At 41.1% G+C, this 16,535-nt stretch overlaps 1 protein-coding gene across 1 annotated transcript in view; it reads right to left on the reverse strand.

Moving 5' to 3' along the window:
• LOC103023419 (collagen alpha-1(XXIV) chain) overlaps window positions 1–16,535 on the reverse strand; it is a 193,438-nt gene that overhangs the window by 4,040 nt on the left and 172,863 nt on the right. The window contains exons 50-59 of the mRNA XM_022677290.2: window positions 13,238–13,291; window positions 12,651–12,713; window positions 11,939–11,992; window positions 11,811–11,846; window positions 10,506–10,541; window positions 10,198–10,224; window positions 6,126–6,188; window positions 5,868–6,036; window positions 4,385–4,494; window positions 321–527 (exon numbers count right to left, since the gene is read on the reverse strand). Of these exons, the coding sequence (XP_022533011.2) occupies window positions 321–527; window positions 4,385–4,494; window positions 5,868–6,036; window positions 6,126–6,188; window positions 10,198–10,224; window positions 10,506–10,541; window positions 11,811–11,846; window positions 11,939–11,992; window positions 12,651–12,713; window positions 13,238–13,291 (819 nt within the window). The remainder of the gene's footprint in view (window positions 1–320; window positions 528–4,384; window positions 4,495–5,867; window positions 6,037–6,125; window positions 6,189–10,197; window positions 10,225–10,505; window positions 10,542–11,810; window positions 11,847–11,938; window positions 11,993–12,650; window positions 12,714–13,237; window positions 13,292–16,535) is intronic.

Raw genomic sequence — 16,535 nt, forward strand, 5'->3', positions numbered from 1 at the left:
TAACTACTGGCAGTACCATTTCTCAATCATATTGTAATGTAGCTACAGACAGCACAACTTAGCTACAGTACAACGTTCAGTGTATTTTATTGACAGAATTCTTTAGCTACTTTCTGTGTAATTTGTTTACTGGCAGTATGATTTATTTGCTGGTTAATTTAAAAATATTTATTGAACACTAAAATTTTTCATATCCCAGCAATATTAGCAATTCTAGAAATATTATTTATCATCATATTTATCAATTATCATCACATATTTAATTATTTTTTTAATTAAATAAATTACAGATTAGCGCTCATGTGGGTTTTTCTGAGTACCTGGCAGTCGTCCTGTAGAACGTAAGGCTGGAGTGAAGAGCCGTTCTGGAACGCCTGCCCGTTCCAGCCCTGGAATCGTGCAGTCCCGGGCTGGCCTGAGCCGATGGTGTCTGGGTCGCTGTAGCAGTGGAGGGAGACGGTCTGAGAGGCGCTGACGCTCAGCAAGTGCAGAAACTTCATCTGAACCTTACTCACTCCAAACGCCACCTACAGCCACACAGCGGAACAGCAGAAACAAGAACTCCTGTTATATACAGTTTTTACTTACTACACCAGATTACACTTAGTGCAAGCTGCTTAACCCTTAATCAGACCTCTAATTCTATTCACCATCACTGTAAACAATTCTGATCAGTAAATGTTTTTTTTTTTTCCTATTTTGCTTCCTGAGACCCTTTTGCCTTACTGTTTAATCTCTCCCATTGTGATGAAAGAGGACAATGACAAGGACAAGTTTACCACCCTGATCCAGTAAACAGTTGAGAAATTCTTCCAAAGCATCAGTCGGTCTGGTGTTTGAGAGTTATTAAATGGCGTATATCAGGGGTATTTAATTAGAATTCCGTACGGTCCAGTTGGAGAAAATTTCGTCAGTCCAAGGTCTGGTCCATCGCCAATGTTAACTTGTGTTATGATTCAGTGCTATATCCTGTATATGTGTGTGTGTGATATATATCATATATCATATATCATATCATACCATATATGAAACATCTGACCCGTGAGGTTGTTTGAACTATGGTGGCCTCTCTGGGCAATTATTTTTGTACATTCCTCCCCTGTCTCTCTCTCTCTCTCTCTCTCGTTCTCGGGGTGTCTTTGGTTTATGCCCATTTTCGCTTTTCTGCCAGTTCTCAGGCTCCTTATCTCTTTATAAAGGCGTTTTTTTTTTTTTAGCGGTCTGCACAGATTTCATTGGCAAATAAGAGCATTTGGTGATCTTACACCACACGTGATTGGTCTGTGCGTTTACTGTGCTGCAGAGCACACACTGCAGCGACGAGATGCGTTTACAGTGCCGCCTCCCACTGTTTTCTATGGAGAGCGGCGACAGAGAACTTTATGCAAATGAGAACCGAGTTTCGCTGGGCGGTAGACAATCAGCGCCACGCGGACAGGACTTCAGCACCACACACACCACAGGCTGAACTACAGAGTGAGAAAACATAGGAGAAGCTGATTACAGATTTTTTTTAGTTTTTTTATGCTCTATGTTACCTCTCTGTATGATTACAGAGACGGAGGAGCAGCTGGTCCTCCTGAACTCGATGTTTTTGCTGGGGGTTCACCGGGCGATTAAAAAAGCAACAGCGTCTCGTTCATACACAGCACTGAACTACAACTCCACACCTTCTTCCTGGTGGCAGATAAACTGCTTGCTCTTTCAGGAGACACGCCCCAAAGCGACGAGAGAAAGCGATTGAAAGCGATGCTGCGCCGCTGCAGTGTGAACAAGAAAGTTTACGCCGCTTTAAATGAGCACAGTCAAAATTAAATCCTGCTCTGTAGTGTATCGGTTTGGGTTCACATTGGACAACGTCTGGGTCCGGACCCAGAACTCGCTCCGCCTATTAGTGACCCCTGGCGTATAATATGAACAAACACGTTCCCTTGTTTCCTTGTGATTAGGAAACGATGTGCAACTACATAGAACTACAATGACCAGAGCAGGACTCCCATCCCTCTAAGAAACTTCATTCTGAGTGAGTTTGTCATCCTGGCTCACATTACCACTCGATCACTAGCATCCGCAAACATGCTCGCCCTTTCCCCGTTCAGTAAGACCCTTCTCCCCCCCCGCCTGTGTGTGTGTGAGACCATCCTATTAGCTGTTATGAAAGAGAACACAGTGTTCTTCAGCTACTACAACTGTGCTGGGCTTGGAACAGCGTACCTTGACTACAAAGCGCAAACAAATGACAAACACGTTTAGTAACAGCTCACATCTACTAACAGCAGTGATGCAGTTCTGTGCAGTAGAGGTACATTCTGATCTACTGCTTACGTATTACAGCGCTCAGGAGAGTGCAGGTCTTGGAGTGGAATACGAGGTCAGAGCTGTGACGCAGAGTCCTGGACGCAAACAGACATTTAACAAGTCTACGCCATAGATAACGCATTGACTCCACACAGCAGGGTGCATTTATAAACAACATACAAACCAGCCTTTAGTGTCCAATATCAATCAGAATCAATCAGGGCTTAAAAAGTAGAAAAAAGAGACTCTGCTATTCCTCCTATTAAAGCCCCACTAGGTAGGATTTTCTTAATTTTTGATCTTTTTAAAGAAGTAAAATTACAGCTTGAAACTCACTGCAGCGCTGCATTGAGGTGTAATAGGAGGAATAGCGGTACTCTCGTGTCTGTGCCGGAGCTCCTCTGAGCTCAAACCAGACTCTGTACGTTTTCCGAGGCGGCCGCGACCAACGCTCGCGAGAACTGCGACCTGCTTTCCGACCATTAGTTCTAACAGTTCTACAAGAACTACTGGTTCATTCTTTACAAACTAACATACAGACACTCTGGCAGAAGCTGGAAAGAGACCGAATATGTCTGTGAAAGCCAGAAAACGAGAAAGAGAAACTAATCCGCCTAAAACATTTATTACACTCTGCAACTGTAGGGGGAGCCCACGAGCACAAAATCTCAATCCTACCTAGTGGGGCTTTAAGGGCATCAAAAATATGTTCAAGTTAAAAAAAAATACTAAAAGTAAATTTTCAATTTAAAATACTTTTTTTTTTAAATATACATTCAATATTCTTTTCTGTATCTCCATAAAATGTATTTTTAAGCAGTATGAAAATATATATAGTAGCATTAAATACTGTTTAAAGTGCATTGTAGTGTTTATTTTTACAGTTGCATTAAGGTGTATATAATTTGTGCATCAATTCACAAAGTTATACAATTACAAAATACTTCGAGTGTATTAAAACTGCTGTTTATAAAACACAAACTTGGTTAGCATTAGCTGCTAACCATGCTAAGTGCTAGCTCTTTTGTCGTTTAGAAGAGAGTATATCAGACTGTAGTCTGCACGTATACTGTGATAAAACAAGCTATGTGACGCTAGCAGTTAGCACTAATGCTAAATCTACTTACGTTTGGAGAAGTTGTACGGAAAAAGCACTTAAAAGCACAACGCAATGCTTTTATGTTGTATTTAAATATAGCGTAATTACAACTGAAATATATTTAAGTTCCAAAATAGTACATTTAGATGTACATGTATTTAAGTATGTATTAATTTTAATGTTAAAAGTACGTACTTTTCCATGTTAAGTATACTTTTAAAATATATACTTAAATGCACTTTTCTTTTACAGAGGGACACCTGATCACAACAGGACTAGTATCTGGATTGCATCCTGATAAACTTTTCAGACACATGCATTTACACTCATCAGACAGAAATCTGGAATGCTGTGAGGGATGAATTATGCAAATCCACTCAATACATGGCAACCAGTTGTTTATCTGTTCAATCTGTTTATCATAAAAGTGTTTGAAAAAAAAAAAGAAAATACTCTGTGAAGCGTTTAGGTGCTAAGGATGGTAACTTTGATGAGCTTATCCTGTGCAACAGAGAAAACTCTTGCTCTTTCTATCCTGCGGCGGTCCTGATGAGGGCCTGTTTCATCATAACGTTTTTGTTGGCCTTTGCACTTGAGAATAGTTCTTGATTTTTTTTTTCTTAATTTCTTCAGAAATAACCTTCTAAATAACCTACAGCCCCTAATAACAGCCATTATTTGTGGTAAAAATGTGTTTTTGATTTAAACATGGTGTAAATCAAATCCACAGGAACTGCCGATGCTTCAGCACTAATTCTGTGTAAATTCGTTCCCTAAATTCCCTTGAATTTTTCATTAATTAAAAGCATGTGGGTGAACACAGCTGCTGTAAGGAAGTGAATCTTGAGTGTGAGTCTGCCTGCACTACTGCACGTCTGCAGTCATTATGGTACTGAGTGTGTTCTCATGCTCTGGAGTTCCTCTGCTCCTGCTGTTAGCTGCTGTCAAAGCTACTGTAACTCGGGTAGGGTTGTGATCTGCTGGTACCTTGTCTTTGGAGAGCGGATGGATGCAGGTTTGGCCTCCAGCTGTGAAGTTACAGAACACCTGGATGGCATCAGACGTACAGCCCAGGTTCGGATCGATCCAGAACATTCCTGATTAAGAAACAAGGAACCAAGAGTGAGGCATTCATGTTCACAATGTTTAATACAACAATACAATGTCTGAATTAGTTATCTAAAAGCAGTGTGTAAGACTGGTGGAGGAGAACATGCTAAGATGCATGAAAACTGTGATTAAAATCCAGGGATATTCCACCAAATATTAATTTCTGAACTCTTAAACTTTTATGAATATGATCTTGTTTTCTTTGCATTATTTGAGGTCTGACAGCTCTGCATCTTTTTTTGTTATTTCAGCCATTTCTCATTTTTTGCAAAAAATGCTCTGAATGAAAATGGGAGAAATGTTGTCCGTAGTTTATAGAATAAAACAGCAATGTTCATTTTACTCAAACATAAACCTATAAATAACAAAATCAGAGAAACTGATTCAGAAACTGAATTGGTCTCTTCATTTTTTTCCAGAGCTGTTATACTTTTTGTATTGTGGCAATAAATCACACAGGGTTACTGTTAACCTAAACATTAAAATAAGAGCATGTAATATTTTAGTATTTCATATCTTAATCTGTTTAACTCTTTGACATCTGATTAGACATTTGGTTGAGCAAATTAGGGTCACTCTACCTTATTAAAGAAGGTGTTGAAGATAACCCAACCAGATTTTGCCATATCTACTAATTGGTAGAGAAGTATGTAAGGTTAATTAAATCCACTAGAGGGCGCTGTGTCTGTCAGTAGTATCATCAATTATTTAGCAGTTAGAGCACGGGGTTATTGATGTTAACAAGACCCTTAACCATCTCTGCTCCCTGAGCACCACAGTAGAGGATGCCCACCACTCCGGGTATGTGTGCCCACTATCATAAGCTGTGTGTGCGATCATTAGTGTGCATGTGGGTTTACTACACAAATGGGTTAAACTATATTATTCTCTGATACATGTGAAGTCAGACTCCGCCTCTTTTCGAGCTGCTGTTGATGCAGCATTGCCGAGCAGCATCACAGCGTGCTTGGAGGAAAGCGCAGTGCAGCGACTCGGTTCTGATACATCAGTTCACAGACGCCCTGTGCTGTGGACATCACCCAAGGAGTGATGTGGGGAGAGAGCGCCATCTATCCACCCGGAGGGAGCAGGGCCAATTTTGCTCCCTCTGAGCGCCGGCAGCTTGATGGCAAAGCTGCATGAGTGGGGGTTCGAACCTGCAACCTCCCGCTCATAGTGGCAGCGCTTTAGACCGCTGAACCACTCAGTGCCCCTAAATGGACATTTCTCTTTATTTAGCAAGATGTTAAAGAGTTTTTAATATGGTTCTTTATGTGATTTAGTTGTAGTTAGACACCCCTGGGTTAAAGCAAAGTAAAAGTAAAACAGTGACTGTGGTGGTGGTGTTGTTGTTTCTCACCATCAGCCATTTTATCCTGGCAGTGCAGCAGGTCCTTGCAGAGGCGGGCGGGATTTTGGCGAGTGCCCACTGGAGTTCTGATGTTGGAGATCACACTGCTGAGATAACGTAGAGTCCGGAACACCTCCGAGCTCTGCTCCTCCACAGAAACCTCAGTGTTCTGGTAGCCCTGAGGGAGGGATGGAGGAGACGCAGTTAAACACAGGAAAAATCACAAACTGATAATAATAAAATAAATAAATAAATAAAATCCAGTACCTCCTGCAGGGGTGTGTCATACTGCATTGCGGCCTTCATGGCAGCTTTCACACGCACACGTCTCTGCAGACAGACAAGATCAAAAACATTACACTGCAGAAATATAAACACCCCTAAATACACAATCAGATTCATTACAGAGTGAAATTAAAGACCTGGTCCTCAATCAGCTTACCCTGATTAAAACTCAAACACTGTGGGAACTGAAAGAGATTCACCAGAGGAGGAGGGGGACAGTAACTTGTCTGTAAATTGTACTGTCAAGACTGTACAAAAAACTGTGTATCTGTAAAAACTACAGATCCTAAACTAAAACTACAAATACTGCAAATTCACACTGGATTAAAATGAATTCAGTTATCCCCAGAGACTGTAAAAAAAGATGGACGCCGTGTCGCCGTTCGCATTTATTCAATGAAAATGAAGCCAAAATCTTCCGCCATGTTGGCGATCCTGAAACCCAAGTCTGCGCAGTAGAGACCAGAGGAGGGAGAAAGACTGTGGAGAGACAGTCTACTCATTTAAATAACCCCGCCCCTGAGGGCTGCCTCGAGGTCACAGGCTGCAGAGAGGAGCGGAGTGGAGCTGACTGTCTGTTATTGGCCCCGCCCATAACCAGCCCTTTTACAATAACCACACCTTTTTTGAATAGAGCTGAATAACATTTTTAAAACGAATTCTCTGGGGATATAAAAATTTGCCAATATAAGCAGAGGTTACACCTGCTGTTACATTTAAATAACGGAGGTAGAATTACAGTATATTGGGGAAAAAAACGTGATTAAAAGTTGTCTGTTTTGCCATTGAAACCTATGGGGATGGGTGGGGTTACACAGCTTTCTGCAACCGAACAGCAGGGGGCGCCCGACCTGTGGTGGCTTCACTTTTAAGAGACGATGCTCTGTCCAGCTATATACAGTCTATGGTTATCCCTGTCAGACATCTGCTATAAAATTTATATTCAATAAAAACCAGTCCAGTTATTACTGTCATATTGTAAAACGATACACATATATTATACATATTGTATTAAATGCACTACGTAATTATTGCTGTCGGACTACAAACTGCACTCTGCCAGCAATCATTTAAATTACAGAATTATTCCAGATAAAGTTAATTCAGATCCAGCAGAGCTTTAATAAAGCACTGAATCTGAATCAATCTGTGATTAGATAGAACAGGTCTCAGTTCTATCTTAATCAACATTTCTCAAACCATCTGCTCAGCCACCTCTGGCCTGACCTCTCATGAATGTTATTTTACAGCCTTTTGTTTGCTGAGATTTACGAGAAACGCTCTGATCTTTAAATATTTAGAGTAAAGCAGCTCTTCCTGTGAAGCTGACTGAGCTCAATGCCAGCTCTAATGGTTTACTGTACTCTGTGACTCTGTGCTGTGTGTGTGTTGTGTGTGTGTGTCTCTTCCTGTCTTCCTGTGTTCGGGTTTCCAGACTCATTCAGCATGGCTTCTGTAAGCTCGAAATCATAACAGGAATCTTCCAGTCAGTGATATGATTCATCTTCACTAAACTCTAAAGCCAACAACACTTTAGTGTCTGCTGGACCATCGCCAACGCCACCAGCAAATGCCTGAATCGAGGGGGTGAAAATCTGATTCTGATATTTAGCAGTTCATCCACAGTGACTGAGTAAAGCTCAGACAGTACTCTGCTGATTCAGCAGGTTTACTTACTGAAACACCGCTAAATGAAGTACAGAGAGAGGGATTACTGTGCTGGGAATTGGTGTAAAGAGGTGAAGCATAATGTATAGTGGTGTAGAGTAGTGTAGAGTGGTGTAGTGTTGTGTAGAGTGGTGTAGAGTAATGTTTTGTTGTGTAGACTGGTGTAGTGTTGTGTAGACTGTTTTAGAGTAGTGTAGTGTTGTGTAGAGTGGTGTAGAGTGGTATAGTGTTGTGTAGAGTGGTGTAATGTGGTTTAGAACAGTGTAGTGTTGTATAGAGTGGTGTGCAGTGGTGTAGAGTAGTGTGCAGTGGTGTTGTGTTGTGTAGAGTGGTGTGCAGTGGTGTAGTGTAGTGTGCAGTTGTGTTGTGTTGTGTAGAGTGGTGCGCAGTGGTGTAGTGTTGTGTAGAGAGGTGTGCAGTGGTCTAGTGTGGTGTACAGTAGTGTGCAGTGGTTTAGAGTGGTGTAGTGTTGTGTAGAGTGGTGTACAGTAGTGTTCAGTGGTTTAGAGTGGTGTAGTGTTGTGTAGAGTGGTGTAGTGTTTTGTCCAGTTGGTAGTGTTTTGGCCAGTGGTTTAGAGTGGTGTAGTGTTTTGTCCAGTTGGTAGTGTTTTGGCCAGTGGTTTAGAGTGGTGTAGTGTTGTGTAGAGTGGTGTATAGTAGTGTTCAGTGGTTTAGAGTGGTGTAGTGTTGTGTAGAGTGGTGTAGTGTTGTGTAGAGTGGTGTAGTGTTTTGTCCAGTGGTGTAGAGTGGTGTAGTGTTGTGTAGAGTGGTGTATAGTAGTGTTCAGTGGTTTAGAGTGGTGTAGTGTTGTGTAGAGTGGTGTATAGTAGTGTTCAGTGGTTTAGAGTGGTCTAGTGTTGTGTAGAGTGGTGTAGTGTTTTGTCCAGTGGTGTAGAGTGGTGTAGTGTTGTGTAGAGTGGTGTACAGTAGTGTTCAGTGGTGTAGAGTGGTGTAGTGTTGTGTAGAGTGGTGTACAGTAGTGTTCAGTGGTGTAGAGTGGTGTAGTGTTGTGTAGAGTGGTGTACAGTAGTGTTCAGTGGTGTAGAGTGGTGTAGTGTTGTGTAGAGTGGTGTACAGTAGTGTTCAGTGGTTTAGAGTGGTGTAGTGTTGTGTAGTGTGGTGTACAGTAGTGTTCAGTGGTTCAGAGTGGTGTAGTGTTGTGTAAAGTGGTGTAGTGTTGTGTAAAGTGGTGTGCAGTGGTGTAGTGTTGTGTAGAGTGGTTTAGAGTGGTGTAGTGTTGTGTAGACTGGTGTAGAATGGTGTAGAGTGGTGTAGTGTTTTGTAGACTGATTTAGAGTGGTGTAGTGTTGTGTAGAGTGGTGTACAGTTGTGTAGTGTTGCGTAGAGTGGTGTAGTGTTGTGTAGAGTGGTGTACAGTGGTGTAGTGTTGTGTAGAGTGGTGTACAGTAGTGTTCAGTGGTGTAGAGTGGTGTAGTGTTGTGTAGAGTGGTGTACAGTAGTGTTCAGTGGTGTAGAGTGGTGTAGTGTTGTGTAGAGTGGTGTACAGTAGTGTTCAGTGGTTCAGAGTGGTGTAGTGTTGTGTAGAGTAGTTTAGAGTGGTGTAGAGTGGTGTAGTGTTGTGTAAAGTGGTGTAGAGTGGTGTAGTGTTGTGTAAAGTGGTGTGCAGTGGTGTAGTGTTGTGTAGAGTGGTTTAGAGTGGTGTAGTGTTGTGTAGAGTGGTGTAGTGTTGTGTAGACTGGTGTAGAATGGTGTAGAGTGGTGTAGTGTTTTGTAGACTGATTTAGAGTGGTGTAGTGTTGTGTAGAGTGGTGTACAGTTGTGTAGTGTTGCGTAGAGTGGTGTAGTGTTGTGTAGAGTGGTGTACAGTGGTGTAGTGTTGTGTAGAGTGGTTTAGAGTGGTTGCCCTGAGTTACTACTTTACACAGATCAAAGACCTACTTACTGTATATAATTGAAGAAATTTACATACACAATGCAACTGTAAGTATTAAATTGACTCTAACAGACACTGCCCCAGATAACATACAATGCTTTTTTTCCAGCCTTTTTTCCCTGTCCTCCAGTTCCCAGTATGCACCCTCACTGGAACTCTCACACACGATCAATCATGTGACGCTACGGTGTTCCCGCTCACCTAGCTACTGATTGCACACACCTGTTATTCTGTGTATTTATACCTCTCAATTCCACCCTGTGCTTGCTAAGTATTGAACCTAGTATTGCACCTAGTTTTCCTGTTTTGTCTTCTGTTACCAATCTGTTTTTCTTTAACTTCCACTTTGCCTTGCCTATTTTATAGATTGCCTAGTTACAAACACTTTTTTGTCGATTGACCTCATAGATTATTAAACCCTGAGGGTTTTAACACTGTGGATTTTACTGTGTATGTAGAAGACTAGATGATTAAAAATAATGAGCTTCTTACCGATGGACCTGGAGCACCGGGAGGACCCTGATGAAAAAAATAAATAAATAAAGAGAATATCGGTTAATAGAACACATTGATAATGTAGAAAATACATGCAGAGTTATGGGCATTCTCCAGGAGATCTACTGTCCCAAACCCTTCCACTCCTAATGCTAATCTAACACACTGGGCTCTAATATCTGGATGTGTCTGAAGAGTCTGATAAGCTGGATCAGGTGTATTAGATTAGCAGGGTTTGGCACCCAATCAGAAATATTTAGCAGTGATTAATAAAGAAGGGGATCTTTTTAACATTCTGAACTCACCCTCGGTCCCGGACTACCAGGGGGTCCCTGAGGGCCCTGTTGGAAAGGGAGAAAGATGTGTTAATCATTAATCTCAAAAACACATATTATCAGTTTTTTTTTAGGAATTAAGGTGAGAGTTTTGTGTCCCTTAAATAACTCTAAGGAAATAGAGTGTTAATGAACATTTAAGGATTTAAGGGTGTATGATGATTTCCCTTAAAAAAGCTTTTAGATAACACAATTATCTCTAAGGCAATTCCATAAAGGAGTTTTACAGAATTATAATCTAATGGTCCAAAGGCAAGCAAGCAGCTGAGGCAGAGAGAGAGACATGCTGGAGACTCAGTGATGGAGCGCTGCTGCCCCCAGAGGACAGCACAGGATTTTTACATTTAAACAGTGAGATTGAATTTATCCTGCTATAGGCATTCATGTTTTATTTATTTATTTATGAATTATTGGTAATTTCATTTCAAGTCTACTGGCTATATATATATATATATATATATATATATATATATATATAGTGGTGTGAAAATAATTGGGCACCCCTGATCATTTTCATTATTTTCCTTTTTAAATCATTGGTTGTTCAGATCAATAATTTCAGTTAAATATATAATAAAGCAATTTTTTCATAATATTCAGGTCTGGGGAATGAGATGATCTAAGATGATCATTCCAGAAAGTTGTACTTGTTCCTCTGCATGAATGCTTCAGTAGATTTTGAGCAGTGTTTAGCAGTGTTTAGTGTAGTGAGATTCACCTTCCATCAAGACGATGACCCTAAACATTCAGGCAAAGCTACAGTGGAATGGTTTAGATTAAAGAATATTCATCTTTTAGAATGACCCAGTTAAAGTCCTGACTTAAATCCCATTGAGCTTCTGTGGAAAGACATGAAAATTGCTGTTCACAGAAGCTCTCCATCCAACCTGGCTGAGCTTGAGCTGTTTTATAAAGAAGAATGAGCAAAAATCTCAGTCTCTAGATGTGCAAAGCTGGTAAAGATAAACCCCAAATACTTGTAGCTGTAATTGCAGTCAAAGGTGGCTTTACCAAGTATTGATATGTTTGCACGTCACACTTTTCAGAATTTTATTTAATTAAAATGTAAAAAAAAAATTGTTATTATGTGCTACCTTGTGTTGGTCTATTTTTTAAATCCTAATAAAATATATTTAAGTTTGTGGTTGACAAATGTGAAAAAGTTCAAGGGGTATGAATACTTGTGCAAGCCATACATTTTTCATATCCATTTTAAGCCACTACCATTTGTTTTTTTAGTAAGTGGTTCTGTTTTTTATATTTTTGTTAACTTACCATTTCTCCAGTTTCTCCTTTTGAACCTCGAGGACCCTGAGAAATATATAAGACATTTATTACCAAAACAAACCTAATTAAAAATACGCAAAAAAACAAACAAACACACATAACACACAGTCACTTACAGGTCCCCCGTCTGGACCAATCATTCCACCTGGACCAACAGGACCTGTAAAACCCTAAAACAAACACACACAAAGATTAAGTGTAATCAAAAAACGAAATGAACAGATATTAAGTAGGAAATAAGAAAAATATACGGGTTGGACAATGAAACTGAAACACCTGGTAATTTATTGTGGTGACGGACAGTTCTGGTGGAAACAGGAGAGTTGAGGTGCACATTGAATTCTGCCGTGATTTGATTAGCCGTGGTTTTATGTTTTTTGGGTACAATCTGGGTTAGCACCCGAACATCCCTTTCAGACAGCTTCCTCTTACAGCGTCCACAGTTAATCCTGTTGGATGTGGTTGGTCCTTCTTGGTGGTATGCTGACATTACCCTGGATACCGTGGCTCTTGATACATCACAGACTTGCTGTCTTGGTCACAGATGCGCCAGCAAGACGTGCACCAACAATTTGTCCTCTTTTGAACTCTGGTATGTCACCCATAATGTTATAGTGTGCATTGCAATATTCTGAGCATAACTGTGCTCTTACCCTGCTAATTGAACCTTCACACTCTTACAGCTCTTACTGGTGCCATGTGCAGTTAATAAAGATTGGCCACCAGGCTGCTCCAATTTAGCCATGAAACCTAAACCCACACTAAAATGACAGGTGTTTCAGTTACACTGTCCAACCCCTGTACATGCACACTATATATATAACTCACCAGTATGCCGACAGGACCTTTGGGTCCAGGAATGCCTTTAAAGCCCAAATCTCCATTCGGCCCCTGTTCAATATAAACCCAAAAACACATGAAAAACAGCCATCATATAACACTGATTTCAACAACAACAATCCCAGAAGCTGCTTAAATTAAACTAAACTTCAGCTAAAGTTCAGAAAAAATCCACAGCTTAGGATAGATTAGTTTCAGACCTGCCTAGTTAGTCCTAATAAATCAATCTAAGCCTAAAGATTAGGCCAATTAAATTCCCTAAACCTTATGGACAAAAATAGATTATATTTATAAGAACTCACACAACACAGAAATCATATTTTCCAGTTTAATCATTTCTTATATTCACTTTTTTTTCCCTGACATGCACATGTTACAGCTGGACAGTGTAAATTGGCATTTGATGGAAACATGGCTGAGCTAGAGTTGCAGATACATAGAGTTGTTGATGGTGACTGTTCTTATTCTGTTTAAAATATATTTTTTGATTTTCTAAAATGCCTCAGCTAAATATGGAGATAAAATGAGTAATATAATGTGAAATAAATTTTATTAAGACAAGGACGTGTACTGACCTTCGGTCCTGGGAAACCCTGCAGTCCCAGAATTCCTGGATCTCCAGCTTCACCCTGCAGAAAAAAAAAACACACACATACATAAGCGACAGCAGCAGGTAGCTGAGGTTACCCTTTAAACTCAGGGTTCTGTATATAAAAGTTTTGCGTTTAAAGTTTTGAATTTACAGTGAACAGTGCAGGCATGAAAAAAAATAGAAAACCTTTGACGAAAACCTTTGCCTTTTTAATATATTTAAACATATACTATACGTACTAAGTTACTGTAGCATTCAACTACGTTACTGTAGGATCCAGTGGATCTAAGGATCACCAGTTTGAATCCCAGGTTGTGCTACTTTCATCAGCAGCCAGAGTCTGAGAGAGTACAGTAGGTCATGCTCTCTCTCTGGAAGGGTACAGTAGGGGGCGCTCTCTCACTTCATCACTTCTAAAGTGTAATGTTGGTTGGCACATTCCTCTGTTAGCTGATGCATCAGTGCAGGGTCATTGTTTATATGTATTACTGGAGGATTTTACTAGTGATGGGGAGGACTACGGAGTGGGTGGCATAAACAGGGGATAATTATACATTTAAAAAAGTTACTATTGTTTCCCATCTTTCCCCAGGGAGTAAAGAGTGGTGGTTGGTTGTTCCTTTGGTTATTTAGCTGTCTACAGTGGCATAAAACATTATTTGCCCCCTTACAGATTTCTTTTGTTTTTGCATTTTGTCATACTTACTTTTTTTTAAATGATCGAACAAACTTTAATATTAGACAAATATATCCATTTATAACATATTCCAAAAGAGCATGGGCAACTCATCTAGGAGGTCACAAAAGAATCCAGAACAACATTTAAAGAACTGCAGCTCTCACTTGCCTCAGTTAAGCTCAGTGTTAATAATTTAATAATAAGAAAGAGACTGGGGGAAAAGTTATCAATGTGAGATATCTCACACAAGGCAAAAAAACACTGCTGACCAAAAATAACACAAGGGATTTTTTTACATTTGCCAAAAAAACATCTTGATAATCAATCTCCAGGACCTTGGGTAAATATTCTTTGGACTGATGTGACAAAAGTGGAACTTTTTGTAAGGTGTGCTCCGTTACATCTGGCGTAAAACTAACACATAATTCATAAGTTGTAAAACATGGTGGTGGTAGTGTGATGATCTGAGGCTGCTTTGCTACTTCAGGGCCTGAACAACTTGCTGTAATAGATGGAACCAGGAATTCTGCTGTTTACCAAACAGTCTTGAGAATGTCTGGCCATCAGTTTGTGACCTCAAGCTCAGACGTTTTTGGGTTCTGCAGCAGGACAATGACCCAAAGCACACAAACAAGTCTTCACAAACAAGGTTTTGGCGTGGCCTAGTCAAAGTCTGATTGAGATGGTGTGGCATGATCTTAAACAGGTGGTTCATACCCAAAAACCCTCTAGTGTGGATGAATTAAAACAATTCTTCAAAGAAAAAAGGGCCAACATTTCTCTACAGAGATGTGAAAGACTTGTTGCCATTTGTCAGTAAAGCTTGATCATTAGCAAGTTATTAGGTTTACAAAGGCCTAGATTGGTTCATATAGTTTTCTTTTCTTTAATAAATAAAAATATAAAATTTTAAAATGCTTTTTATATTTACTCAGCTTATCTCTATGTCTGACATTAAGGTTTGTTTGATATTCGGAAAAATATCAGTATGACAAAAAGGTATAAACAAAAGAAATATGTATGGGGCAAACACTTTTTCACGCCGCTATATGTCCCACAGGGCTGTTCTACATAAAGCCACTCAATGAGACTATGATCATGCCGTCCTAGCAAATTTCAGCCCAATACAATCCTAAAATAATCCAGGATTTTGCCCCAGTAAATGTTGTTCATCAAGTCCTGATCTAATCTAACAAACTGTAGGTTTTAATGGGGTTTATGTTTTCAGAACTGCACATCCCAAGAATAATAAGTGAATAAAATGCTTAATAACTTCTTAGTCTGGCTGCTTAACAAGAAACACACAGAGACACACTAGTGATGTGTGTGTGTGCGTGTGTGTGTGTGTGTGTGCGTGTGCGTGTGTGTGAGAGAGACAGTAAGGTGATATAACCTGTCAGTAGCTCAGGAATGTGGGCTTCCTGTCAGTTTCAATATCCTGCAGTGTTATGTAAGAAAAAGCAGAAGCTTTTCTGCCCCACTTACCCCACCCTCACTGACCCCCAACACACTGACCCTAACACTAACCCCACCCTCACTGACCCCCCAACACAATGACCCTAACACTAACCCCACCCTCACTTACCCAAACACTAACCACACTTTCACTTACCCCACTCTCACTGAACCCCCCAACACCCTCACTTACCTAGACACTGACCCCACCCTCACTATCCCCAACACACTGACCCTAACGCTTACCCCACCCTCACTATCCCCAACACACCGACCCTAACACTTACCCCACCCTCACTGACCCCCCAACAAACCGACCCTAACACTTACCCCACCCTCACTGACCCCCCAACACATTGACCCTAACACTAACCCCACCCTCACTTACCAAAACACTAACCTCACTTTCACTTATCCCACACTCACTGACCCCCCAACACCCTAACTTACCCAAACAGTGACCCCGCCCACACTGACCCTAACACTTACCCCACATTCACTTACCCCACCCTCACTGCCCTCCCAACACCCTCACTCACCCAAACAGTGACGCCACCCTCACTAACCCCCCCACACACTGACCCTAACACTCACCCCACCCTCACTTACCCAAACACTTACCCACCCTCACTTACCCAAACACTAACCTCACTTTCACTTATCCCACACTCACTGACCCTCCCAACACCCTCACTTACCCAAACAGTGACCCCGCCATCACTAACCCCCACACACTGACCCTAACACTTACCCCACACTCACTTACCCAAACACTAACCCCATTTTCACTTACCCCACTCTCACTGACCCCAACACTTATCCCACCCTCACTGACCCAAACACTTACCCCACTTTTACTTACCCCACCCTCATTGACAACCCCAAACCAATGACCCCTACATTTACCCCACCCTCACTTACCCAAACAGTGACCCTGCCCACACTAACCCCCCACACACTTACCCAAACACTTACCCCACTTTCACCTACCCCACTCTCACCAACCTCAAACACACTGACCCTTACACTTACCCCACCCCCACTTACCCAAACACTAATCTCACTCTCATTGACACCCCCCTTATTGACCCCCCAACACACTGACCCAAACACTTACCCCACCCTCCCTGACCCCCCAACACACTGC

The sequence above is a fragment of the Astyanax mexicanus genome, chromosome 13 (genome assembly GCF_023375975.1).
Source record: "Astyanax mexicanus isolate ESR-SI-001 chromosome 13, AstMex3_surface, whole genome shotgun sequence".
NCBI lineage: Eukaryota > Metazoa > Chordata > Actinopteri > Characiformes > Acestrorhamphidae > Astyanax > Astyanax mexicanus.